The sequence below is a fragment of the Mobula birostris genome, chromosome 12, assembly GCF_030028105.1.
Source record: "Mobula birostris isolate sMobBir1 chromosome 12, sMobBir1.hap1, whole genome shotgun sequence".
NCBI lineage: Eukaryota > Metazoa > Chordata > Chondrichthyes > Myliobatiformes > Myliobatidae > Mobula > Mobula birostris.
Genome location: NC_092381.1, coordinates 94,354,383 through 94,381,428, shown reverse-complemented (window position 1 = coordinate 94,381,428; position 27,046 = coordinate 94,354,383). Strand labels below are relative to the sequence as shown.

Below are 27,046 nucleotides of genomic sequence, written 5' to 3'. Positions count from 1 at the left end.
AGATTGGGGGGGGGGGGGTGGTTGTGGGAGGATAGCTGAAAGACAATAGGTGAAGCCAGGTAGGTGGGAAAGGTCAAGGGCTGGAGAAGAAGGAATCTAATAGGAGACGAGAATGGACCATAGGAGAAAGGAAAGGAGACCCAGAAGGAAATGATAGACAGTTGAGAAGAGGTAAAAGGTCAGAGTGAGAATAGAGGCAGAGGGGAGGGGAGGGAAATTTAATGCTGATTCCCATTCCTGTTCCACGATGAGGCCACCCTCAGGTTGGAGGAACGCCACCTTCTATTCCACCTGGGTAGCCTCTAACCTGATGGCATGAACATCGACTTCTCCATCCAGTAAAAAAAAACCCTCCCCTTCCCCTCTTCCTCTATTCCCCCATTCTGGCCTCTCACCTCGTCTCACCTCCCACCGGTGCCCCTCCTCCTCCCTTTTCTCCTATGGTCCACTCTCCTCTCTTATCCACTATGGCAGAGCAGTTCATAATCATACCTAAGGGCATTTTTAGATGGAATATCCATGAGGATAGAGTGTGCAATTTCAGACTTGACCCTATAAATATCATGGTTTCAGAGGAAACATGATTAGTAAAACCTTGGTAAATAAGAACCAGTACTTTTCAGACCAGTACAGTTGTATAAGAGTGTGGCACTATTGCTGGCATATTGAGTGAGTTTTACACTGAAGTGAAAGCAGTGCTAGGTAAAATAAAGTCCTGCTGTAAAGTCAGCAGTTTAATCATTTGCCAGATGGACGGACACCCAGAATTATGTATAAAATTGCTATTGTCCAATTTTCCATTGAACAGTGTTATTGCTGGAGATGTGAGAAGGAATTCCTAGACTGATCTATAAAATCAAGCTGAGTAACTGGAGACAGCTATGGCTTTCCATACTTGTTGCCCAAGTTAACAATTACTCCGGTAGAAAGGATGGGGAGTTTTCTGTCTAATAGGTGATTAATCATAAATAGACATTTTGACTTAAGAGATAGTTTTAAGGCAGGATTTACACTGCTGATATGTTTAGAAAAGCACAATGTGACTTACTTATTTTGAAGAGCATTGCAAACTTTTGTATGTAGACCTGCACCAGGATTTAGTTTGTGCTAATTCATGTTTCCAGAAAGCAACACTGGAGAATCTTAAAAGGCCTCAGGCTCTGAGAATTCTTACTAGAGATCTGTTTTTCACCCTTACTGACTCAAGTGTTAAGAACAACCTGGTGGGAAATGTCAATAACTGGAACAAGTTTCATTTCCAATAGTGATGTTACCACTTAAATACCTTTGAATTGAAGCTAACTATAGCCAGTAAAATATCCACTGCTGCAATCATCTTTATTCTGGAAATAATGTAAAAATAAACAAGGTTTTATTGGGTACTGAGTTTCATTTAAAAACAGGAAGTATACAGCAAGAGGTTAACATAAGTAAGGTATTAAAGATTTAGGTTACAGATGGGGCCTTTCAGCAGAATTTAACTCACTGTTTCTTACTCTGAACAGAAGCCAGCTCTGCCAGTGGCGAGGATGGAACTCTCCTCTTTTTGGATGATCAGCCTATTAAACAGATGGATCCTGTAGTTAATGCTTCTCAGGCACCATTTCCTGCCCTCACAACCATCACTTCAGAGACAGCAACAAAATCCAGTGATCAGCTGAATATCACAGATGAGCCGAAGGCTTTGACTGGTGTTAGTCCAGTACTTGTCATAAGTTCAACAATTCCCAGTATGACGGTCACGTCCAGTGGTACCAATATAACTAACTTTACTGTGATCACTCCACAACAGCATCTTGCTCAGGCCAGCCAAACCGATGCCTCAGAGTCTGCCACAGCTATCAACACCACTGCTTCTATCCCACCTCCTACCCACACTCTCTCAACAGCAAACACAACTTTTACCACAGTCCCAATTCCCCCTCCTGCGACGACTCATGCAACTGACATCACATCCCCACGAATTTCTGCTTCCCTTCCACCATCCAAAGTTGCTCTCACATCCCCTGCAGTCACCACCACAGCAATTCCTAACGGAGAAGTTCCCATCATCATCCCCAATGACAATGCAGCAACTGTTTCAAATGTCCCACCCCACTTGGACACAACTGCTGCCCCACCCACCACAGCCCACATAACTAATACCAAACACCTGCCCACAACTAGGTTGAGCACTGCGGTCCCCACAACTACTGGAACAGCAGCAGCAACCACTGAGCTTCCCACCACAACAAGCACTGCACCCACCACCATGACCACTGTAACCACTGCCACACCCACCACTGTAACCACTGCCTCACCCACCACTGTAACCACTGCCGCACCCACCACCATGACCACTGTAACCACTGCCGCACCCACCACCATGACCACTGTAACCACTGCCGCACCCACCACTGTAACCACTGCCTCACCCACCACTGTAACCACTGCCGCACCCACCACTGTAACCACTGCCGCACCCACCACCATGACCACTGTAACCACTGCCGCACCCACCACCATGACCACTGTAACCACTGCCGCACCCACCACTGTAACCACTGCCGCACCCACCACTGTAACCACTGCATCACCCACCACCATAACCACTGTAACCACTGCCGCACCCACCACTGTAACCACTGCCGCACCCACCATTATGACAAGTGTACCCATTACAACACACAATACAACCACAATGCCAACCATCAGGAGGATGACACCTCCCACAGCTGCCACTTCTGCAACCACCAAACCCAACACAACACTCACCACAATGACTATCACCACCACAACAGCTGCCCCCACCACAACTATACCAACCACAGTACCCACCACCACATCTGCTACAACCACAGCACCTACTGTCACCAACATCACCACAGTGCCCACAACACCCACCACTATTACCACACCAACCACCACCACCTCAACCATGGCAGGCACCGTCACCACCCCCAAGCAAAGAACTAAAACCCGTTCTCCACATGCCAGGACAACCTTACTTCCTCCCGCTGCCAGACGGAAATTCCACATGGAGGGCACACGGAGACAACGTGTAAGCTACAATTGGAATGATGGTTACCGAAGTTTTGGTACGTGAGATCCCATCAAAACAGAACTTGCTTTTTATAATTGCAGAATATATTGATAAATTGTGCTGAGTTTATTCCATTTATTGGGAAAGGTTATAATTTGATAACTGCATGCTTTGAATTCGCTTGTGGTTTATAATCACACTTTGATAAGCTTCCACACAAATAGGTGGTAAACAGGTAGGTTGGAGCACCTGAAATGCTAGACCAGGGGTCGACAACCTTTTTGCCTCTGTGGGCCGGATCACTTATTAATGAGCGGACGGTGGGCCAGATAAATGCCATAAAAAAACTTGAAATATGGGAATTATCCATTTAAATACATCTAGTTATGTTTTGCCTCAAATTAATGAATAACACATGCTAGAAAATCATCTGTGCTTAACCAAGGATGCCAATTAGTAATCAAAGAACTCAGTTTAGTTTTTCTGTCCCATCATTGCAGGTGCCCCATCAGTTGTGATGCCAATTAGCTTCGACACATTAAGTTTCATTTCTGACATCATTTTCAGCAAAGCTTCAAAAATGTCTGCTCCAGTAACTGTGTCCTTCATGGGAATTAATTGAATAAACTCTTCAAAAATTTGAAAAGTCGAGGTCACTCCTCACACAAACACTGCAAGTTGAGCAGTGTCTCTCAAGTCTGTACTCTCATCAAGCACAATTGAAAAAAAAATGCAATTTGTTGCAGGCATCCCTTAAACAACTTTTAACATCTGCTGATATTTCTTCAACTTGCCGTTCTTGCTGACAGGCTGATAGATGCAAATAAAGATTTCTTTTCGGACAAACAATATCCACCACTGCCAGTAAACATTCTTTGACAAACTCTCCATTTGTAAGATTTCATCTTTTCTGCAATACGTTTTGAGACTTTGTAGCTGGCACGGGTATTTCCTTCATTTTCACTGCTTTTTTGGCACTTAGCGTCTACCTTCTTGCATTTTGCATTCATTGCCATTGGAATTTTTTTCTTTGATTTTATTTCAAAACGCGAGTTATTCAACAAGTATTGTAGTACATAAATATCTGGATATTTAGCATGGATTTCTTGTTAAAACACAGTGACGCTGTTTCTGTTTACAAATTTGAACGATCCCATCTGAAAACCTGCGCATGCAGGGTGGGTATCTAATAAGTATTAATGGGGTAGTCTGCCTTCCCCTCATTCGTATAGACCAGTGTTTGGTTTGGAACAAAACGGAACCTGGGGCCAGTGTAACAAGACGCCATGCATATCCATTAGGGTGGTCGCGTGAAACACTCAGAATAAGGAAAAATCGCTTGTGGGCCAGATAAGCATAGTATCTCAATATTTGCTCGCAGGCCGGATCTGGTAGGTTGCCTACCCCTGTGTTAGAAGCACCTGTGGAAAGAGAAATGGTCAACATCTTTCAAGTCAACGATCCCTCATTAGAAACAGAAAAGTAAGAAAACAAGTTTGTTATCCCATTTTTCCAGTGTTGTACAGGGATCTTCAGTTTGAAGTGTTGAACCTGTTTCATATTCCACTGATATTGCCTGACCTGCCTTGTGTTTCTCGTATTTTCTGGTTTTATTTCTGATTTCCTTTTGTAGTTTTAAAAATTTTCAGACGTTGGACCTTTGGAAACAGAGTCAAATGCTGGTAAATACTAATGGGCCAAGGGAAACATCTCCACCACCTCCATCAGCACAGGTGCACCACAAGGCTGTGTGATTAGCTCTACTTGTTGTACACTTATGACTGTGTGGCTAAGCACAGATTCTGTGCCATATTCAAGTTTACTGATGACACCACTGTTGTTGGCCGAATCAAAGGTGATGATGAATCAGTATATAGGAGGGAGACTGAAAATCTAGCTGGGAGGTGCCATAACAATAATCTCTTACTCAATGTCAGCAAGATCAAGGAGCTGATTATTGAGTTCAGGTGAAGGAAACCAGAGGTCCATGAGCCAGTCCTCATTGGGGGATCAGAGATGCAGAGGGTCAGCAACTTCAAATTCTTCGGTGTTATTATTTCATAGGAGCTTTCCTGGACCCAGCACATAAGTGGAATTTTGAAAAAAGCATAGCAGCACCTCTACTTCCTTAGGAGTTTGTAAAGATTCAGCATGACATCTAAAACTTTGACAAACTTTTAAAGATGTGCAGAGGAGAGTATATTGACTGGCTGCATCACAGCCTGGTATGGAAACACTGATATCCTTGAACAAAAAATTGTACAAAAAGTAGTGAGTACAGCCCAGTCCATCTCGGGTAAAGCCCTCCACACCACTGAGCGTATTTACATAAAATGCTGTCACAGAAAAGCAGCATCCGTCATCAGGGACCCCACACCCCCACCCCCGATCCAGTTCACGCTCTGTTTTTGCTGCTGCTATGAGGAAGAATGTACAGGAGCCTCAGGTCTCACGCACCAGGTTCAGGAACAGTTGTTACCCCTCAGTCATCAGGCTCTAGAACCCCAGGGAATAACTTCACTCAACTTCAGTTGCCTCATCATTGAAATGTTCCCACAACCTATGGACTCACTTTCAAGAACATGTCATCTCATCTGTTCAATACTTATTGCTTATGTATCCGCACAGTGTGTTGATTTTTACAGACTGGTTGAACACCCAAGTTGGTGTGGTCTTTCGTTGATTCTGTTATGGTAATTATTCTATTATGGATTTATTGAGCATGCCCACAAGAAAATGAATCTCAGAGTTGTATATGGTAACATATATATACTTTGAAAATAAATTTACTTTGAACTTCTGGAAATCTTTAGCCCGTAACCACTAAAAGTGGTGAAGAAGCATTTGGGGTTGGTACTGGATCCATGCATCAGGAGCACACAGAAGGAAAGCCGCATCAGGCCCTTTCTGTAGAAGAGCCTGGGCTCTCACGTTGTCCACTGTGGCATTTCAGGACTCCCAAAACTGGAATGCAAGCATCATCCTTGATCCAAATTGTCTATCTAGGAAGAAGAATTCATAAAACTCTCCTCATCGATGTTTTCTTTGTGCTCCGGTACAGTTAGTATTAGATGTCATTCCAGCCTTGATCCAAATGGACAAAGAGGTCAAGCCCACAATAGGGGTAAGAAAGACTGCTTTCAAATTAAAATTTTCTAAAAGTAGTTCATTCTCTTTATTTAGAGGCTAGGACCTAGCATTAAGTTCTAGTGTATCAAGACGGTTCAGTTTTTTACCCTTAAGTGGTTCCCAGGGATAATGATGGATCAATAGGAAATATTACCAAGTAGCTCAATGTGATAAAGTGTGCTGTTAGGACCTTTACAATGCAATGAGGAAAGTTTTAATGCATGACTAAAGTAGGTATGTGGTTTTAGTAACCCTGTGCTGATTATTGTTACCCTAGCATGGTGGGCTGACTCGTCTGTGTCTGTGCTAGAAACATAGAAAACCTACAGCACAATACAGGCCCTTCGGCCCACAGAGATGTGCCGAACGTGTCCCTACCTTAGAAATTACTAGGCTTACCTACAGCTACTAAGCTCCATGTACCTATCTAAAAGTCTCTTTAAAAAAAACCCAATCATATCCACCTCCACCACCATTGCCGGCAGCCCATTCCACGCACTCACCACTCTCTGAGTAAAAAACTTACCCCTGACATCTCCTCCGTACCTACTCCCCGGCACCTTAAACCTGTGTCCTCTTGTAGCAACCATTTCAGCCCTGCGAAAAAGCCTCTGACTATCCACACGATCAATGCCTGTTATCATCTTATACACCTCTATCAGGTCACCTCTCATCCTCTGTCGCTCCAAGGAGAAAAGGCCAAGTTCACTCAACCTATTCTTATAAGGCATGCTCCCCAACCCAGGCAACATCCTTGTAAATCTCCTCTGCACCCTTTCTATGGCTTCCACATCCTTCCTGTAGTGAGGTGACCAGAACTGAGCACAGTACTCCAAGTGTGGTCTGACCAGGGTCCTATATTGCTGCAACATTACCTCTCAGCTCCTAAATTCAATTCCACGATTTATGCAGGCTAATACACCGTACGCCTTCTTAACCACAGAGTCAACCTGCGCAGCTGCTTTGAGTGTCCTATGGACTCGGACCCCAAGATCCCTCTGATCCTCCACACTGCCAAGAGTCTTACCATTAATACTATATTCTGCCATCATATTTGACCTACCAAAATGAACCACTTCACACTTATCTGGTTTGAACTCCATCTGCCACTTCTCAGTCCAGTTTTGCATCCTATCAATGTCCCGCTGTAACTTCTGACAGCCCTCCACACTATCCACAACACCTTAACCTTTGTGTCATCAGCAAATTTACTAACCCATCCCTCCACCTCCTCATCCAGGTCATGTATAAATATTACAAAGAATAAGGGTCCCAGAACAGATCCCTGAGGCACTCCACTGGTGACCGACCTCCATGCAGAATATGACCTGTCTACAACCACTCTTTACCTTCTGTGGGCAGGCCAGTTCTGGATCCACAAAGCAATGTCCCCTTGGATCCCATGCCACCTTACTTTCTCAATAAGCCTTGCATGAGGTACCTTATCAAATGCCTTGATGAAATCTATATACACTACATCTATTGCTCTACCTTCATCAATGTGTTTAGTCACATCCTCAAAAAATTCAATCAGGCTCATAAGGCATGACCTACCCTTGACAAAGCCATGCTGGCTGCTCCTAATCATATTATACATCTCCAAATATTTATAAATCCTGCCTCTCAGAATCTTCTCCAACAACTTACCAACCACTGAGGTAAGACTCACTGGCTTATAATTTCCTTGGCTATCTCTACACCCTTTCTTGAATAAAGGAACAACACCCGCAACCCTCCAATCCTCTGGAATCTCTCCCGTCCCCATTGATGATGCAAAGATCATTGCCAGAGGCTCAGCAATGTCCTCCCTCACCTCCCACAGTAGCCTGGGGTACATCTCATCCGGTCCCGGCAACTTATCCAACCTGATGCTTTCCAAAATAGTTCAGGGTCTCTTCCTTCCTCACTTTATGAAACACCTTGGATTAATGGTGACATTAAAGGTCCTGAGAGTGAGTTGACCAGTTATCATTTAAGAAACAACAGACAGCCATAGTATCTCGTGGTATTGATGGGATTGTGAAACAGGAGTGATACTGTCTTTGACTGACTTGCACATGTACTAATATACTGTACACACATTCCAATAAAGAATAACAGTGAAACATGAAACCCTGACTAGAAAGAGAATAACCTAGAAAGTGAACCTAGCTTGTAATGCATGGTAAACCAAGCTGGATCAGTTCTTGGCCCCTGTTGGCACGTTGGTCTCAGCAACATACAAGTATCCAGTAACAATTTAACTGAGCTTTGATATTCTATGTTCAGCATTGAAGCTCGCTAATTACAGAGCTGCTCAATGCTCCATTTATTCCACCTGCATCCGCAGTTCCAGCTGCTCCAGGATCATACAAGATTCTGAAGCAAAATACAGTCTAATGGAATCCCAGTAGGGGAGCCACTGGCTGAGCCAGTTTCTGTTTCGTCCATGGGTCAGACGAAAATCCTTGCTACGGTTATAAGTACTTAATGTCAAACCTTTCCATTGTCAACGCTCAATCAAAACTCACAAGGCTCTGTCATTTATCTGAAGTACAAGCCCACTAATGCTTTAAATCACTTACTTTTTGCATCAAACTTTTTTATGTGCAGGCAATTTCCAAAACTGTGGCACAAAGTGTCTGACCAGCTGGGAATGGTTGCCAAAAATTTACCGGCTGAAGTGTCTGTCATCAGAATGTCCTAAATTATAAATTGCATTTTACTTAATCTGACTCATCCACTAGGAAGCCATCCTAATTCTAGATTAAGCATTATAATTGAGGACTCACTTTTTTTCTCACAAGTGCATTTTAAAACATGGCTCTATTTTGAAAAAATCAGAATTTTCCCAAGTGTACTAGCCACTTCTATTCCTGAAAAATGCATTACTTATTGAAAGGATGAAGATCTGGTCATTGTCATATAAAACTTGCTGTGTAGAAATAGGCTGTTAAATTTACAAAGATGACTAAAATAGTTCATTGGCAGTGAAACACTTGAGGATACCCCAATGATGTGAAAGGTTCAATATAAGTGCTAATACTTCTGTTACAGTACATATTTGGAATTGTTTCTTAGCTGGAATAGTAGATTTATCTTCCAATCACAAACAAGAAAAAATCTTCAGATGCTGGAAATCCAAGCAACACATACAAAATGCTGGAGGAACTCAGCAGGCCGGGCAACATCCAGGAAAAGAGTACAACCGATGTTTCGGGCCAGAGCCCTTCAGCAGGACTGGAGAAAAATGCTGAGGAGTAGATTTAAAAGGTGGGGGGAGGGGAGAGAGAAACTGGAGGGGAAAGAATGAATTAAAGAGCTGGGAAGTTGACTGATGAAAGAGATACAGGGCTGGAGAAGGGGAGAGTGTGATAGCAGAGGATAGAAGGCCATGGAAGAAAGAAAAGGGGGTAGGAGCATCAGAAGGAGGTGATGGGCGGGCAAGGAGATAAGGTGAGAAAGGGAAAAGAGGGTGGGAAATGGTGAAGGAGGGGAAATGGCGGGTGGGGTGACATATCCATTCCGATATGTCCACTCATGGCCTCCTCCATTATTATGATAAGGCCACACTTAGGTTGGAGGAACAACATCTTATATTCCATTTGGGATGGCATGAACATCAATTTCTCAATCTTTTAGTAATGCCGTCCGCCCCCCCCCCCCACCATTTCTCATCCCCTTTTTCCTCTCTCACCTTATCTCCTTGCCCACCCATCACCTCCCTCTGGTGCTCCTCCCCCCTTTTCCTTTCTTCCATGGCCTGCTTTCTCTTTCACCAATCAACTTCCCAGCTCTTTACTTCATCCTTCCCTCTCCAGGTTTCACCCATCACCTTGTGATTCCCTCTCCCCTCCCCCCACATTTAAAATGTACTCCTCAACTTTTTTTCTCCAGTGCTGCCAAAGGGTTTCGGTCTGAAACATCAACTGTACTCTTTTCCTAGATGCTGCCTGGCCTGCTGAGTTCCTCCAGAAATTTGTGTGTGTTGGTAAATTTATCTTATTGCTTTCAGAGGTGAGGATTTTCTGCAACTATAGAGTCATACAGCACAGAAATAGGCCCTTCAGCCCATCGCGAGAATGCCCACCTTTTTGCCCATCTACATGAATCCTCTTTCCCCTCTCTCTATTGTTTCTCTTAGTTACCATCTCAAAAAATTTGTGAGACAGGAGTCTTCTCCTCATGAAGCCTTGATGGTTATCCCTGATGAGTCCCCATCTTTCCAAATATACATAAATCCTACCCCTTGGAAATTTCTCCAGTAAACTCCCTACCACTTTTGCAAGGCTGAGCGGCCTGCCATTAGCTGGCTTGATTCTATTCATTTACTGCGCATTTGTTTTCTTAAATAAAAGTGAACAGCAGTGATAGTTTTGATTTAAACTATATTCATGTTTCATGCAGAGAAGCCAACAGATTAATAACAGTGAGTATTTATTAATGTACTATAGCATAACATTAGATTGTTTTAACCATCTTCGGTTCAAGGAGGTAGGTTGTGAGCTTGATGGTTGGCAGTTTCACCACACTTGTAGTTGGCTTTCTGTACCAAAGGTACTGAGAGTTCTCATCTCGATAAGAACAGACTGCTTCTTTTCTTTATTTATATAATTGACTTCTCAAACTTTCGCTAATGCCCCACCTCCCCCTCACACCCCATCCGTTATTTATTTATATACACACATTCTTTTTCTCTCTCTCCTTTTTCTCCCTGTCCCTCTCACTATACCAGTTGCCCATCCTCTGGGTTTTCCCCCCTCCCCCTTTTCTTTCTCCCTAGACCTCCTGTCCCATGATCCTCTCATATCCCTTTTGCCAATCACCTGTCCAGCTCTTGGCTCCATCCCTCCCCCTCCTGTCTTCTCCTGTCATTTTGGATCTCCCCCTCCCCCTCCCACTTTCAAATCTCTTACTAGCTCTTCTTTCAGTTAGTCCTGACAAAGGGTCTCCGCCCGAAACGTCGACTATACCTCTTCCTACAGATGCTGCCTGGCCTGCTGGGTTCACCAGCATCTTTGATGTGTGTTGCTTCTTTTCTGTGTTCTTGTCTTGCTGAAGTTCTCAACTTAGCAGGGCAGTATGAGCATTGGTTCTTTGGGTGATCTGCAATACCTACATAATGATTGTGTGTCTGACTGTGGGCTTTTTGATCATTGTGCCTGCAAGAATATTTGATGTTATTGTACAGAGGGTTATTATTATGTGACATACAGTAAAGCTAACATGCCAATATTCTTACTTGCAGGTGAATGCAAAGAGACTTTGTCTACCATCTCTAAACCCAAGACCAAACACACTTATGGGAGAAATGAAGGGGCCTGGATGAAGGATCCATTAGCACGAAGTGATAAAATTTACATCACCAATTACTATTATGGTAACACACTGGTAGAGTTTCGCAACTTGGAAAACTTCAGACAAGGTGAGTGAACTATCTAAAATACAAGGAAGTTTCATGTTGTTCCAAGAATACACACCTATACTTTTCTCACTTCTGAAAAGCCATTAAGCTGAACCAGTAACACTGAAATATTTTGCTTCACAGATGCTGCCTGACTTCCTGAGTGTTTCTAACATTTTCTGTTTATATTCCTTCCTTTTTTTGTGAACAATTTTAAGGACAAATTGTGCTGCACTCCTTCCTCACTTAGCAATCAAACCTAGAGAACATTCTTATCTTTACATCCTACATTCCCCAAAGGATTAGTTCACAGATGGAAATTGGTCTTTGTTGCATTGATAGACTCTTATTAATGAGATACCAGAGTGATTATCCTAGGACTTGAGCTTTAATAATTTATATCAGTGACTTAGCTGAAAAGGCAGTGCAACATGTTTACATATGTTGACAGTAGAAAGGTTGGTGGGTGAGTGAGTTTTGAGATGATGCATGAGCCAATATGAGTCCATGGCATGACCAGTTGAGGCATACCAAATTGTGGAGGGCACAGACAGGGCAGATAGTAAGAAACATTTTTCTTTTGCAGAGTCATCTAAAACCATAGGGCCATGGTCTATGTTAAGACACAGTACTGTGCAAAAGTCATAGACAAATATATATAGCTAAGGTGCTTAAGACTTTTGCACTGTACTGTATTTGTTAACATGGAGCGGAGAGCGAATTTGTAAATCTGGCGGGAGCAAAGGATATTGCGAATGACAAGGGTGGAGCGCTGCCCGAGCAGTATGGGACAGGTGGCAGAGAAGGAGTGCCGGGGTGGTGCCCAGCCCTGAGACACCAGGCAAGGTGATTTGATTCCAAACAATTGGTTTATTGATCATTACAGAATGTCTCTCTGGTTCTTCCTCCTCCCTCCCCCATCCCTGCCTCCTTCGTACTCTCAATCCACAATAAAGACCCATATCAGAATCAGGTTTATCATCACTCACATATATTATGAATTTTTTTTTGCAGCAGCAATACAGTGCAATACATAAAATTACTACAGTGCTGTGCAAAGGTTTTTGGCACCCTAGCTACATATATGTGCATAAGACGTTTGCACAGTATGGTTTAGATGGGATCTTAGGAAGAATTTTTCCACCCAGAGAATGATTGGAATCTGGAATATAATTCCCATGGGATTAATGAATACAAAAATTCTCACAATGTTTAAGAAGTATCTAGATGCATTCCACTAGATGAAGGATATAAAAATCAGGGACAAAGTCTTAGGACATGGTTGTTTTTTTGGGAACACAGTTCAGCATTCAATACTATCATCCCCTCAAATCTAACCAATAAGCTTCAAGACCTTGGCTTCAATACCTCCTTGTACAACTAGATCCTCGATTTCCTCACTTGCAGACCCCAGTCAGGTCAAACCGGTAACAACACCTCCTCCACAATCAACATCAGCATTGGTGCACTGCAAAGCTGTGTGCTTAGACCCTGCTCTACTCACTGTTGTGTGAATGAAGTCACCAGAGAAAAGACTGGTAGTTATGAAACAGCCTCTTTATTGGACAAAACAAGATACAGTAGGCATCATATTGAGGTCCTTTTGGTGGAAAGGTCTGCCTGCCCAGGACTACACACATTTTATATGCTAAAGATTAAAGAAAATGCAGGACAATTCAAACAAATCCATATTTACAATGCCTTCGTTGAGCTATATATGTGACATTTTCAAATGCTTGGGTCTTCCCGCCATCACACTATTCAGGGTGGGGGTGACTGCCTTCAGATGCCGTGTGCAATCTTTCTCAGACTGCCATGCCATCAAAGTTGTAGAACCTGCTGTTGCTGTCTCTGTTTTAACTTAAATCCCCCTCCATCTATTTTCCCCAATATCTTTTCTATTCTCTGCTATTCAACTTATATAGACGGCCCTCCTTATCTGCAAGGGATTGGTTCCGGGACCCCTTGTGGATACCAAAAACCATGGATGCTCAAGTCCCTTGTTCAACCTGTCTCAATGTGGTGGATCTTAGGACCCAGGGGAACCTTGGACCTTATTTAACCTGTCTTGGTGTGGTGGGCATTAGGACCCGGCAGCGGAGCTCTAATTCCGCAGTGTTTCTTCACGAAAATAATCACGATCGTGATTTAAAATAAAGTGGAAATAATAAAGCAATCAGAAAGAGGTGAAATGCCATTGGTCATTGGAAAAGCATTAGGCTACAGTCGGTCAATGATCGGAACAATTTTAAAGGATAAAATGAGAAAGATGAGAAAGGCCCTGCCCAATTAAAGCTACAATTGTTACTAAGCAATGCAGTGGTTTAATTATTGGGTTTTGGGTTTTTAATCCTTCACATCAACCCAGCAGCGATGGAGAGCGCACTCAGGAGTGATCTGTCACTGGATCGAACTCAGGAACTTCCGATCCCGAGCCCGGCGCTGAAACTTATGTTTCTTAAGTATTTTATATGCATAGAAAGGTAAAATATATACTATATACTAAGACAAACATTTGACCAACTGACGCTAAATAATACCGGATGTACCTGTTCCGACTTACTTAGTAAGAGAACTTATGTTTTTTTTCGATCCCGATCCACGATAACCTACACACATCCTCCCGTATACTTTAAATCGTCTCTAGATTACTTATAATACCTAATACAATGTAAGTGAGATGTAAAATATTTGTTATACTGCATTGCTTAGGGAATAATGACAAGAAAAACAAGTCTGTACATGCTCGAACAACAAGTGCTGGAAGAGCACTTCCAGGTTTTCTCGATTCGTGGTTGGTTGAATTCGCGCATGCGGAACTCGCGGATAAGGAGGGCCGACTGTAATCTACTTTCAGCAACCAGCCTTCATTACAAAGTACACTTTAGCATGCTACTCACGGACTTCTGTCATGCTCTAGGTGTCTTCTGCTTTCACTGTGACTTTCACCTGTTTTTCTTCCCTTTTTTTGGATACTGCCTCCAACCATGCCCTGGTAGGCCACAGCTGTAGCATATCAACTCCTTTACTGTTTTATGCTTGGTCTGGCAGTCCTTTGCTAGGTGCCTTCATTGCTAGCACACAAGCAAACCCTCTATGACATCATAGCAGCTACATCCACTATAGCCAGTTTACAATTTTTCTTGCATTTTCTTTGGTCTGTCTTATTGGCCCATGAAACTAGGTCAACCCCACTGCTATCTCTAACTCTAAAACTTGCTGGTGGGCTGAGCTCAGGCCTTCCTTCATCACTTTCAGGACTGGGTCATCCCTCCCTGGATTATCCAACCCTGAATACTCCTCATACGCTCAGTAATTACCTTCTGTCTAACTAGCTGTTTGAATCACTGCCATTATTGTTCGCCAGTTACTCTCACTTCCTGCTAGTCGCTGCCTCACTTCCTTTTTAAAAGAGCGGTATCTTTTTTCACTGCTGGAGTTCCTAGAGGTTGCCCATGTACCACCTCGCACCCCCTCGGCCATACTGTCCCACATAATCCTCGGGCACTTTGCTTTTACCAACATGTGTATATCTTTAGGATGCATCTGATGAATTTCAACCACTTCCTCGAGCTTGCGCCAGAATTCCAAATTCTCACATGCGACTTTAAGTGAGGACAACTCTGACAAAATGCTCTGTTTCTCCCCCGGGGGTGAAGGGCTTATGAATGGTCATAATCAGAGTCAAGGGCTAGTTCAGATCATCAGGGTTCTTGACCTGACGTTGCCTGACCTCATTAGGTGCTATCCTGACAGGTACATCGGGGTGAAACCTCTCCCTGAAATATCTCCACAGCAATTCCCACACAATGCAATTCCACAGCAATTCCCACACAATGCAAAACATAAATGACAGATACAAGTTAAACAGTACACACTTAAACCACAGCATACTCCGCAATCTGCCACGTATGTGTGTCTAAACTCATGATATTGTCATTTAAAGTTAAATTGGATAGCTATATGGACAGGAAAGGAATAGAGGGTTATGGGCTGAGTGCAGGTCAGTGGAACTAGGTGAGAGTAAGTGTTTGGCATGGACTAGAAGGATCGAGATGGCCTGTTTCTGTGCTGTAATTGTCATACGGTTATATCCCCGCTGTAGTCCTTTGCATTAAACTTGCAAAATGTGTATACTAAAATGCAGCTCCTGGAACGAGTATATATATGCCCCCGCTGGCCTTCAATAACTTCCCTTCGCAACTGGTGGCCCCATCTCACCAAATTAACACACAAAGTTTTGTCTCTTACATAAGCACTCATGCACGTATGCACACACCACTTTTATATCTACCAGTTCAGCTCCCTGTGTTCATGATACCTTGCATTCCATGTACCACCGACCTGAGCAGATCGAAGTGTGAGTGCTAATTCTAAAATGCTCGCCCACTTAGACTGCTAAGATCATTAGCCACATGATGGGTCACAGAAGGTATTCCACATCTGACACCAAATGTTGTGTGAATGAAGTCACCTGAGAAAAGTACTGGTAGTTATGAGGCAGCCTGTTTATTTGACAAAACAAGATGCAGTAGGCATCATACTGAGGCCCTTTCAGTTGAAAGGTCTACACTCATTTTATATGCTAAAGATCAAAGAAAATGCAGGACAATTCAAACAAATCCATATTTACAATGCCCTCTTTGAGCTTCATATGTGACAATTTCAAATGTCTGGATCTTTCCAATATCACACCCACAATAAGTGTTAATTACTGTTGTATCCATGCAATGGGATGTTGATTGGATTCATGCATATGTAGACAATTTGTTTAATGCTTGTTTCCTGGTCTGTCTGGTCTGCATTTTAAATTTAAGCTTAAATGCATATTTGAATCTGAAGGCTAGTGGCCAAAGTTGGTTAAGTTAATTGCCACCTGTGCTAACCCCAAAAATCGCTATAACACTCACCTTATGCTTATGGCTGTGAGGCTAGGCACAGCTCCAATGCCATATATAACCACATAACAATTACAGCATGGAAACAGGCCATCTCGGCCCTTCTAGTCCATGCCGAACTTTTACCATATCCTAGTCCCACCAACCTGCACTCAGCCCATAACCCTCCATTCCTTTCCTGTCCATATATCTATCCAATTTAACTTTAAATGACAACATAGAACCTGCCTCAACCACTTCTGCTGGAAGCTCATTCCACACAGCTACCACTCTCTGAGTAAAGAAGTTCCCCCTCATGTTACCCCTAAACTTTTGTCTAACTTTCAACCCATGTCCTCTTGTTTGAATCTTCCCCACTCTCAATGGAGAAAGTCTAACCACGTCAACTCTTATCAATCCCCCTCATAATTTTAAACACCTCTATCAAGTCCCCCCTCAACCTTCTACGCTCCAAAGAATAAAGACCTAACTTGTTCAACTCCGTAAATTAGGAGATGAAACCCAGGCAACATTTTAGTAAACCTCCTCTGTACTCTCTCAATTTTATTGACATCTTTCCTATAACTCGGTGACCAGAACTGTACACAATACTCCAGATTTGGCCTTACCAATGCCTTATACAAATTCAACATTACATCCCAACTCCTATACTCAATGCTGTGATTACTAAAGGCCAGCAAACCAAAAGCTATCCACATGAGATTCCATCTTCAGGGAACTATGCACCATTATTCCTAGATCCCTCTGTTCTACAGCATTCCTTAAAGCCCTACCATTTACCATGTATGTCCTATTTTGATTAGTTCTACTAAAATGTAGCACCTCACATTTTTCAGCATTAAACTCCACCTCCCATCTTTCAGCCCACTCTTCTAACTGTCCTAAATCTCTCTGCAAGTTTTGAAAACCCTGTCTCATCATCCACAACACCACCTATCTTAGTATTATCTGCATACTTACAAATCCAATTTACCACCCCATCATCCAGATCATTAATATATATTACAAACAACATTGGACGCAGTACAGATCCCTGAGGCACACCACTACACACCATCCTCTAATCTGACACACAGTTATCCACCACTACTCTCTGGTGTCTCCCATCTAGCCACTGCTGAATCCATTTTACTATTTCCATATTAATGCCTAATGATTGAACCTTCCTAACTAACCTTCCGTGTGGAACCTTGTCAAAGGCCTTACTGAAGTACATATAGACAACATCCACTGCTTTACCCTCGTCAACTTTCTTAGTAACCTCATCAAAAAATTCAATAAGGTTTGTTAAACATGACCTTCCACGCACAAATCCATGTTGACTGTTCCTAATCAGACCCTGTCTATCCAGATAATTATATATACCATCTCTAAGAATACCTTCCATCAATTTACCCACCACTGACGTCAAACTCACAGGCAGATAATTGCCAGTTTTACTCTTAGAACCCTTTTTAAACAATGGAACCATATGAGCAATACGCCAATCCTCCGGCACCATCCTCGTTTCTAATGATATTTGAAATATTTCCGGTCAGAGCTCCTGCTATTTCCATGCTAACTTCCCTCAAGGTCCTAGGGAATATCTTGTCCGGACCCGGAGACTTATCCACTCTTATATTCCTTAAAAGTGCCAGTACTTCCTCTTCTTTAATTGTCATACTTTCCATAACTACTCTACCTGTTTCCTTTACCTTACACAATTCAATATCCTTCTCCTTAGTGAATACTGAAGAAAAGAAATTGTTCAAAATTTCCCCCATCTCTTTTGGCTCAGCACATAGCCGTCCATTCTGATGCCATATTTAAAATTGCTGATAACACCACTGTTGGCTGAATCAAAGGTGGTGACAACTCAGAATGTAAGAGGGAGATTGAAAATCTGGCTGAGTGGTGCCGCAACAAATACCTCTCACTTAATGTCAGCAAGACTTAGAAGCTGATTATTGACTTCAGGATTAGGACACCGGAGGTCCACAAACCAGTCAGGGGATCAGAGTTGAAGAGGGTCAGCAACTTTAAATTCTTTGGTGTTATCATTTCAGAGTATCTGTCCTGGGTCCAGCAAGTAAGTACCATTGCAAAGAAAGAATGGCAATGCCTTTTTTTTTAAGAAGTTTGCAAAGATTCGGCACATCATCTCAAACTTCAAGGATGATTAGTCACCTTTTGCTGCTTAAAAGCAATGGCGAGGAATGGCAACACAAATTGTGTCCTAGAATGGAGCCAGCAGTAACTTCAAACAATCATGATGTCTTCCCTTCAGGAAAAGAAACTGGATTCTAGGAAAATACTGACAGACACAAAATGCTGGAAGAACTCAGCATCTATGGAAAAAAGGGAAGAGAAGATGGTGGCGCGACGCAGCTCGCAGCGGCCACTCCAGTGGTGATGTCCGTTATTTGTCAAGTAGGGTGCTGTGCACAATCCTGATTTGATGGAGACAGACGTGAGAGCACAGAGGAACATCTGGTGACACTTCTGAAATGCCTGCTTCGCTGCTGCTGCTACTGTGTGGTCCAGAATCTCCGGAGGAGAAGGTCCCAAGTTCCTGGCTTTGCTTGTTGCTCGGCGGCCGGGGTGAGGTCGAAGCGCTTGGCAGAGGATGGTGCTCGGAGAGGCTGCATCAGAGGGGCTGGTCAGAGGCTCGAAGTTTATGGACGGACGCAGAGTCGGCTGTGGTCGGGTGCTTCCAATGCATCGGCAAGTTGTCAGTGCTTGGAGGTTCATGGCAGGGAGAGTTTCTCCCTTCTGCCGCCTGCATTAGATGATAAGTCGATCGGGACTTTGAGACTTTTTTTTTACGTGCCCATGGTCTGCTCTTTATCAAATTATGGTATTGCTTTGCATTGTTGTAACTATATGTTATAATTATGTGGTTTTGTCAGTTTTAGTCTTGGTTTGTCCTTTTGTTTTGTGATATCATTCTGGAGGAACATTGTATCATTTTTTAATGCATGCATTTCTAAATGACAATAAACGAGGACTGAGTGTCCTCATAATCTAATCTAATCTAAAAAGTACAGTTGATGTTTTGGGCCAAGTCCTTCAGCAGGTCTGGAGATAAAAATATAGGGCATTTTGTGTGTGTTGCTTGGATTTCCTGTATCTGCAGATTTTCTCTTGTTTCTTCAAAGAAAGGGGCTTCTCTTCCTCCACCATTAACACTGCCCTCAACCACATCTCTTCCATTTCACACAAGTCTGCTATTACCTCATTCTCCATCATCCCACCAGCCTCTATGTCCAGTACATAATTCTTCGGAACTTCTGCTATCTCCTATGGGACACCACCACCAAGCACATTTTTACTCCTCCCCTCACTTTCTGTTTTCTTCAGGGATCGCTCCCTATACAACTCCCTTGTCTAATTGTCCCTCCCCACTGATCTCCCTCCTGGCACTTACTCTTGCAAGCAGAATAAGTGCTACACCTGCCCCTACACCTTCTCCCTCACTACCATTCAGGGCCCCAAACAGTTCTTCCAGGTGAGGTGACACTTCACCTGTGAGTCTGTTGGGGTGATATACTGTATCTGGTGCTCCCGGTGTGGCCTCCTGTACATCGGTGAGACCTGACATAGATTGGGAGACTGATTCACCGAGTACCTATGCTTCGTCTACCAGAAGAAGCTGGATCTCCCAGTGGCTTCTCATTTTAATTCCACTTCCCATTCCCATTCTGATATGTCAATCCATGACCTTCTCTACTGTTGTGATGAGGCCACACTCAGGTTGGAGGATCAACACCACATAATCTTTTGGATCGGGACTACAGAGCGTCGTGGGAGCTGAATTCTGAAGGAAGGCAGTTTTTTTAAAAACTTCTTCGAGTGCGAGAAGGACGAGACTGCGCAGGCGTGTGACGTCAACAGGACAGTGCAGAGAGTTTAAAAAGGAAGGTTGCTACCAATGGCTGTCTTTTGGATCGGGACTACAGAGCATCGTGGGAGCTGAATTCTGAAGCAAGGCAGTTTTTTAAAAAAACTTCTTCGAGTGCACGAAGGATGAGACTGCGCAGGTGCGTGACGTCAACAGGACAGCGCAGAGAGTTTAAAAAGGAGACCACCCTCTACAGTGGGCAGCTGTCGGAGCGGGCAGTGGAGTGAGCGGTAACAGAGTGTAGGGCTTTGGCATCAACGGGCTTTGGCGGTAAACGGGGAGAGGTGAGAGCGAAGCACCAACTCTTCCCCCCCCCCCCTTCACGAATCGGCCCAGACAGACAGGAACAGCAGGGCTCTCACAGCTAACAGTACGAGCTAACGATTTAAAAAGTTCATCTTTTTGGCGAGGTAAGTGGGTGAGTAGACTTATTTCTCCTGTTTCATTCCTGTAGAATTAGATAGCATGCCTGCAGGGTTAGTGCTTTGTTCAGGGTGTCAGATGTGGGAATCCTGGGAGACCTCCAGCCTCCCTGATGGCCACATCTGCGCCAGGTGCACCGAGATGCAGCTCCTCAGAGACCGTGTTAGGGATCTGGAGCTGCAGCTCAATGACCTACTGCTTATCAGGGAAAGTGAAGAGGTGATAGACAGGAGCTACAGGGAGGTAGTCATCCCTAGGCTACAGGGGTCAGAAAACTGGGTCACTATCAAGAGAGGGAAGGGAAATGCCCGGATAGTGGAGAGCATACCTGTGGCTGTCCCCCTCAGCAACAGATATCTTGTTCTGGATGCTGTTGAGGGGGACCTGAGGGGGCCCACGGTGACCGGGTCTCTGGCACTGAGCCTGGCGCTGTTGTGCAGGAGAAACATAGAAACATAGAAAATAGGTGCAGGAGTAGGCCATTCAGCCCTTCGAGCCTGCACCACCATTTATTATGATCATGGCTGATCATCCAACTCAGAACCCCGCCCCAGCCTTCCCTCCATACCCCCTGATCCCCGTAGCCACAAGGGCCATATCTAACTCCCTCTTAAATATAGCCAATGTACTGGCCTCAACTGCTTCCTGTGGCAGAGAATTCCACAGATTCACCACTCTCTGTGCAAAGAAGTTTTTCCTAATCTCGGTCCTAAAAGGCTTCCCCTTTATCCTCAAACTGTGACCCCTTGTTCTGGACTTCCCCAACATCGGGAACAATCTTCCTGCATCTAGCCTGTCCAATCCCTTTAGGATTTTATACGTTTCAATCAGATGCCCCCTCAATCTTCTAAATTCCAACGAGTACAAGCCCAATTCATCCAGTCTTTCTTCATATGAAAGTCCTGCCATCCTAGTAATCAATCTGGTGAACCTTCTTTGTACTCCCTCTATGGCAAGGATGTCTTTCCTCAGATTAGGGGACCAAAACTGCACACAATACTCCAGGTGTGGTCTCACCAAGGCCTTGTACATCTGCAGTAGTACCTCCCTGCTCCTGTACTCCAATCCTCTCGCTATAAATGCCAGCATACCATTCGCCTTTTTCACCGCCTGCTGTACCTGCATGCGCACTTTCAATGACTGGTGTATAATGACACCCAGGTCTCGTTGCACCTCCTCTTTTCCTAATCGGCCACCATTCAGATAATAATCTGTTTTCCTATTTTTGCCACCAAAGTGGATAACTTCACATTTATCCACATTAAATTGCATCTGCCATGAATTTGCCCACTCACCCAACCTATCCAAGTCACTCTGCATCCTCTTAGCATCCTCCTCACAGCTAACACTGCCACCCAGCTTCGTGTCATCCGCAAACTTGGAGATGCTGCATTTAATTCCCTCATCCAAGTCATTAATATATACTGTAAACAACTGGGGTCTCAGCACTGAGCCTTGCGGTACCCCACTAGTCACAGCCTGCCATTCTGAAAAGGTCCCGTTTATTCCCACTCTTTGCTTCCTGTCTGCTAACCAATTCTCCATCCACATCAATACCTTACCCCCAATACCATGTGCTTTGAGTTTGCACACTAATCTCCTGTGTGGGACCTTGTCAAAAGCCTTTTGAAAATCCAAATATACCACATCCACTGGTTCTCCCCTATCCACTCTACTAGTTACATCCTCAAAAAATTCTATGAGATTCGTCAGACATGATTTTCCTTTCACAAATCCATGTTGACTTTGTCCGATGATTTCACCGCTTTCCAAATGTGCTGTTACCACATCTTTGATAACTGACTCCAGCAGTTTCCCCACCACCGACGTTAGGCTAACTATAATTCTATAATTCCCCGGTTTCTCTCTCCCTCCTTTTTTAAAAAGTGGAGTTACATTAGCCACCCTCCAATCCTCAGGAACTAGTCCAGAATCTAACGAGTTTTGAAAAATTATCACTAATGCATCCACTATTTCTTGGGCTACTTCCTTAAGCACCCTGGGATGCAGACCATCCGGCCCTGGGGATTTATCTGCCTTCAATCCCTTCAATTTACCTAACACCACTTCCCTACTAACAAGTATTTCGCTCAGTTCCTCCATCTCACTGGACCCCCTGTCCCCTACTATTTCTGGAAGATTATTTATGTCCTCCTTAGTGAAGACAGAACCAAAGTAATTATTCAATTGGTCTGCCATGTCCTTGCTCCCCATAATCAATTCACCTGTTTCTGTCTGTAGGGGACCTACATTTGTCTTTACCAGTCTTTTCCTTTTTACATACCTATAAAAGCTTTTACAGTTAGTTTTTATGTTCCCTGCCAGTTTTCTCTCATAATCTTTTTTCCCCTTCCTAATTAAGCCCTTTGTCCTCCTCTGCTGAACTCTGAATTTCTCCCAGTCCTCAGGTGAGCCACTTTCTCTGGCTAATTTGTATGCTTCTTCTTTGGAATTGACACTATCCCTAATTTCTCTTGTCAGCCACGGGTGCACTACCTTCCTTGATTTATTCTTTTGCCAAACTGGGATGAACAATTGTTGTAGTTCATTCATGCAACCTTTAAATGCTTGCCATTGCATATCCACCGTCAATCCTTTAAGTGTCATTTGCCAGTCTATCTTAGCTAATTCACGTCTCATACCTTCAAAGTTACCCCTCTTTAAGTTCAGAACCTTTGTTTCTGAATTAACTATTTCACTCTCCATCTTAATGAAGAATTCCACCATATTATGGTCACTCGTACCCAAGGGGCCTCTCATGACAAGATTGCTAATTAACCCTTCCTCATTGCTCAAAACCCAGTCCAGAATAGCCTGCTCTCTAGTTGGTTCCTCGACATGTTGGTTCAAAAAACCATCCCGCATACATTCCAAGAAATCCTCTTCCTCAGCACCTTTACCAATTTGGTTCACCCAGTCTACATGTAGATTGAAGTCACCCATTATAACTGCTGTTCCTTTATTGCACACATTTCTAATTTCCTGTTTAATACCATCTCCGACCTCACTACTACTGTTAGGTGGCCTGTACACAACTCCCACCAGTGTCTTCTGCCCCTTAGTGTTACGCAGCTCTACCCATATCGATCCCACATCTTCCCGGCTTATGTCCTTCCTTTCTATTGCGTTAATCTCTTCTTTAACCAGCAACGCCACCCCACCTCCCCTTCCTTCATGTCTATCCCTCCTGAATATTGAATATCCCTGAACGTTGAGCTCCCATCCTTGGTCACCCTGGAGCCATGTCTCTGTGATCCCAACTATATCGTAATCATTAATAACAATCTGCACTTTCAATTCATCCACCTTATTACAAATGCTTCTTGCATTGACACGCAAAGCCTTCAGGCGCTCTTTTACAACTCTCTTAGCCCTTATACAATTATGTTGAAAAGTGTCCCTTTTTAATGCTTGCCCTGGATTTGTCGGCCTGCCACTTTTACTCTTCTCCTTAGTACTTTTTGCTTCTACCCTCACTTTACACCCCCCTGTCTCTCTGCACTGGTTCCCATCCCCCTGTTGTGAACTAACCTCCTCACGCCTAGCCTCTTTAATTTGATTCCCACCCCCCAACCATTCTAGTTTAAAGTCACCTCAGTAGCCCTCGCTAATCTCCCTGCCAGGATATTGATCCCCCTAGGATTCAAGTGTAACCCGTCCTTTTTCTACAGGTCACGCCTGCGCCAAAAGAGGTCCCAATGATCCAAAAACTTGAATCCCTGCCCCCTGCTCCAATCCCTCAGCCACGCATTTATCCTCCACCTCATCGCATTCCTACTCTCACTGTCGCGTGGCACAGGCAGTAATCCCGAGAGAAGGAGGGAGAAGAGGAATGCGGTAGTTATACGGGATTCCATAGTCAGGGGAACGGACAGGAGATTCTGTGAGCCTGATAGAGATACTCGCATGGTATGTTGCCTCCCAGGTGCCAGGGTACGGGATATCTCGGATCGGGTCCTGAATATTCTGAAGGGGGAGGGTGAGCAGCCAGTTGTCTTGGTACATGTTGGTGCCAATGACATAGATAGGACAAAGGAGGAGGTACTGAAGAGCGATTTCTGGGAGTTAGGAAGGAAGCTGAGAAGCAGGACCTCCAGGGTAGTAATCTCGGGATTGGTACCTGTGCCACGTGCTAGCGAGGGCAAGAATAGTAGGATCAGGCAGATGAATGCGTGGCTGAGAGACTGGTGTAGGGGGCAGGGCTTCAGATTCTTGGATAATTGGGATCTCTTCTGGGGGAAGTTACAGGTTACACCTGAACCCGAAGGGGACCAATATCCTGGCGGGAAGGTTTAATAGAGCTGTTAGGGAGGGTTTAAACTAAATTGGCAGGGGGATAGGAACCGGAATGACAGAGCGAAGGGAGGGGAAAACAGAAATAAATCTAAGATAGTGAGCAGTAAAGATGTCAGGAAAGACAGGCAGGTGATGGGGCAAATTTGTAGCCATTGGGATGAGCTGCAGTGCAATAAAGTTGCAGTGAAATCAAAGTGAAAAGTACCAAATACTGGTCTTAAGGTGTTGTACTTAAATGCATGCAGCATAAGGAATAAGGTGGATGATCTTGTCGTGCAGCTACAGATTGGCAGGTATGATATTGTGGCCATCCCTGAGATGTGGCTAAAGGATGCATGTCTCTGGGAGCTGAACGTCCAGGGATACACGGTGTATTGGAAGGATAGGAAGGTAGGCAGATGGGGAGGCGTGGCCTTATTGGTAAGAAATGATATTAAATCATTAGAAAGAGGTGATATAGGATCGGAAGGTGCAGAATCTTTATGGGTTGAGCAAAGAAATCGCAGGGGTAAAGGGACCCTAATGGCAGTTATTTATAGGCCTCCAAACAGCTGCAGTGATGTGGACTACAAATTACAACAGGAAATAGAAAAGGCTTGTCAGAAGGGCAGTGTTATGATAACCGTGGGGGATTTTAACATGCGAGTGGATTGGGAAAATTAGGTTGGCACTGGATCTCAAGAGAGAGAATTTGTAGAATGTCTGCGAGATGGCTTTTTAGAACAGCTTGTTGTTGAGCCCACTAGGGGATCGGCTGTACTGGATTGGGTATTGTGTAATGAACCGGGGGTGATTAGAGAGATTGAGGTGAAGGAACCCTTAGGAGGCAGTGATCATAACATGATTGAGCTCACTGTGAAATTTGAAAAAGAGAAGCCGAAATCTGATGTGTTGGTATTTCAGTGGAGTAAAGGAAATTACAGTGGCATGAGAGAGGATCTGGCCAAAGTTGACAGGAAAGGGACATTAGCAGGAAGGACGGCACAGCAGCAGTGGCTGGAGTTTATGCAAGAAGTGAGGAAGGTGCAAGACAGGTATATTCCAAAAAGGAAGAAATTTTCGAATGGAAAAAGGATGCAACATGGCTGACAAGAGAAGTCAAAGTTAAAGCAAAGGAGAGGGCATACAAGGAAGCAAAAATTAGTGGGAAGACAGAGGATTGGGAAGTTTTTAAAGCCTTACAAAAGGAAACTAAGAGGGAAAAGATTAACTATGAAATGAAACTAGCAAATAATATCAAAGAGGATACTAAAAGCTTTTTCAAGTATATAAAGAGTAAAAGACAGGTGAGAGTAGATATAGGACCGATAGAAAATGATGCTGGAGAAATTGTAATGGGGGATAAGGAGATGGCAGAGGAACTGAACGAGTATTTTGCATCAGTCTTCACTGAGGAAGACATCAGCAATATACCGGACACATAAGGGTGGCAGGGAAGAGAAGTGTGCGTAGTCACAATTATGACAGAGAAAGTACTCAGGAAGCTGAATAGTCTAAAGGTAGATAAATCTCCCAGACCAGATGGAATGCACCCGCATGTTCTGAAGGAAGTAGCTGTGGAGATTGCGGAGGCATTAGCGATGATCTTTCAAAAGTCGATAGATTCTGGCATGGTTCCGGAGGACTGGAAGATTGCAAATGTCACTCCGCTATTTAAGAAGGGGGCAAGGAAGCAAAAAGGAAATTATAGACCTGTTAGCTTGACATCGGTGGTTGGGAAGTTGTTGGAGTCGATTGTCAAGGATGAGGTTACAGAGTACCTGGAGGCATATGACAAGATAGGCAGAACTCAGCATGGATTCCTTAAAGGAAAATCCTGCCTGACAAACCTATTACAATTTTTTGAGGAAATTACCAATAGGCTAGACAAAGGAGATGCAGTGGATGTTGTATATTTGGATTTTCAGAAGGCCTTTGACAAGGTGCCACACATGAGGCTACTTAAGATAAGAGCCCATGGAAGTACGGGAAAGTTACATACGTGGATAGAGTGTTGGTTGATTGGCAGGAAACAG

General features: G+C 43.8%; 1 protein-coding gene across 3 annotated transcripts in view; it reads left to right on the top strand.

The window, feature by feature from the left end:
- LOC140206123 (olfactomedin-like protein 2B) overlaps positions 1-27,046 on the top strand; it is a 76,882-nt gene that overhangs the window by 37,037 nt on the left and 12,799 nt on the right. For 2 of the 3 annotated variants that reach the window (XM_072274315.1, XM_072274314.1), the window contains 2 exons: positions 1,506-3,077; positions 11,379-11,555. In XM_072274315.1, coding sequence (XP_072130416.1) covers positions 1,506-3,077; positions 11,379-11,555 — 1,749 coding nt within the window. Of the gene's footprint in view, positions 1-1,505; positions 3,078-11,378; positions 11,556-18,477; positions 19,264-27,046 lie in introns of those variants that run through there. The other variant, XM_072274316.1, reaches the window with a different exon arrangement.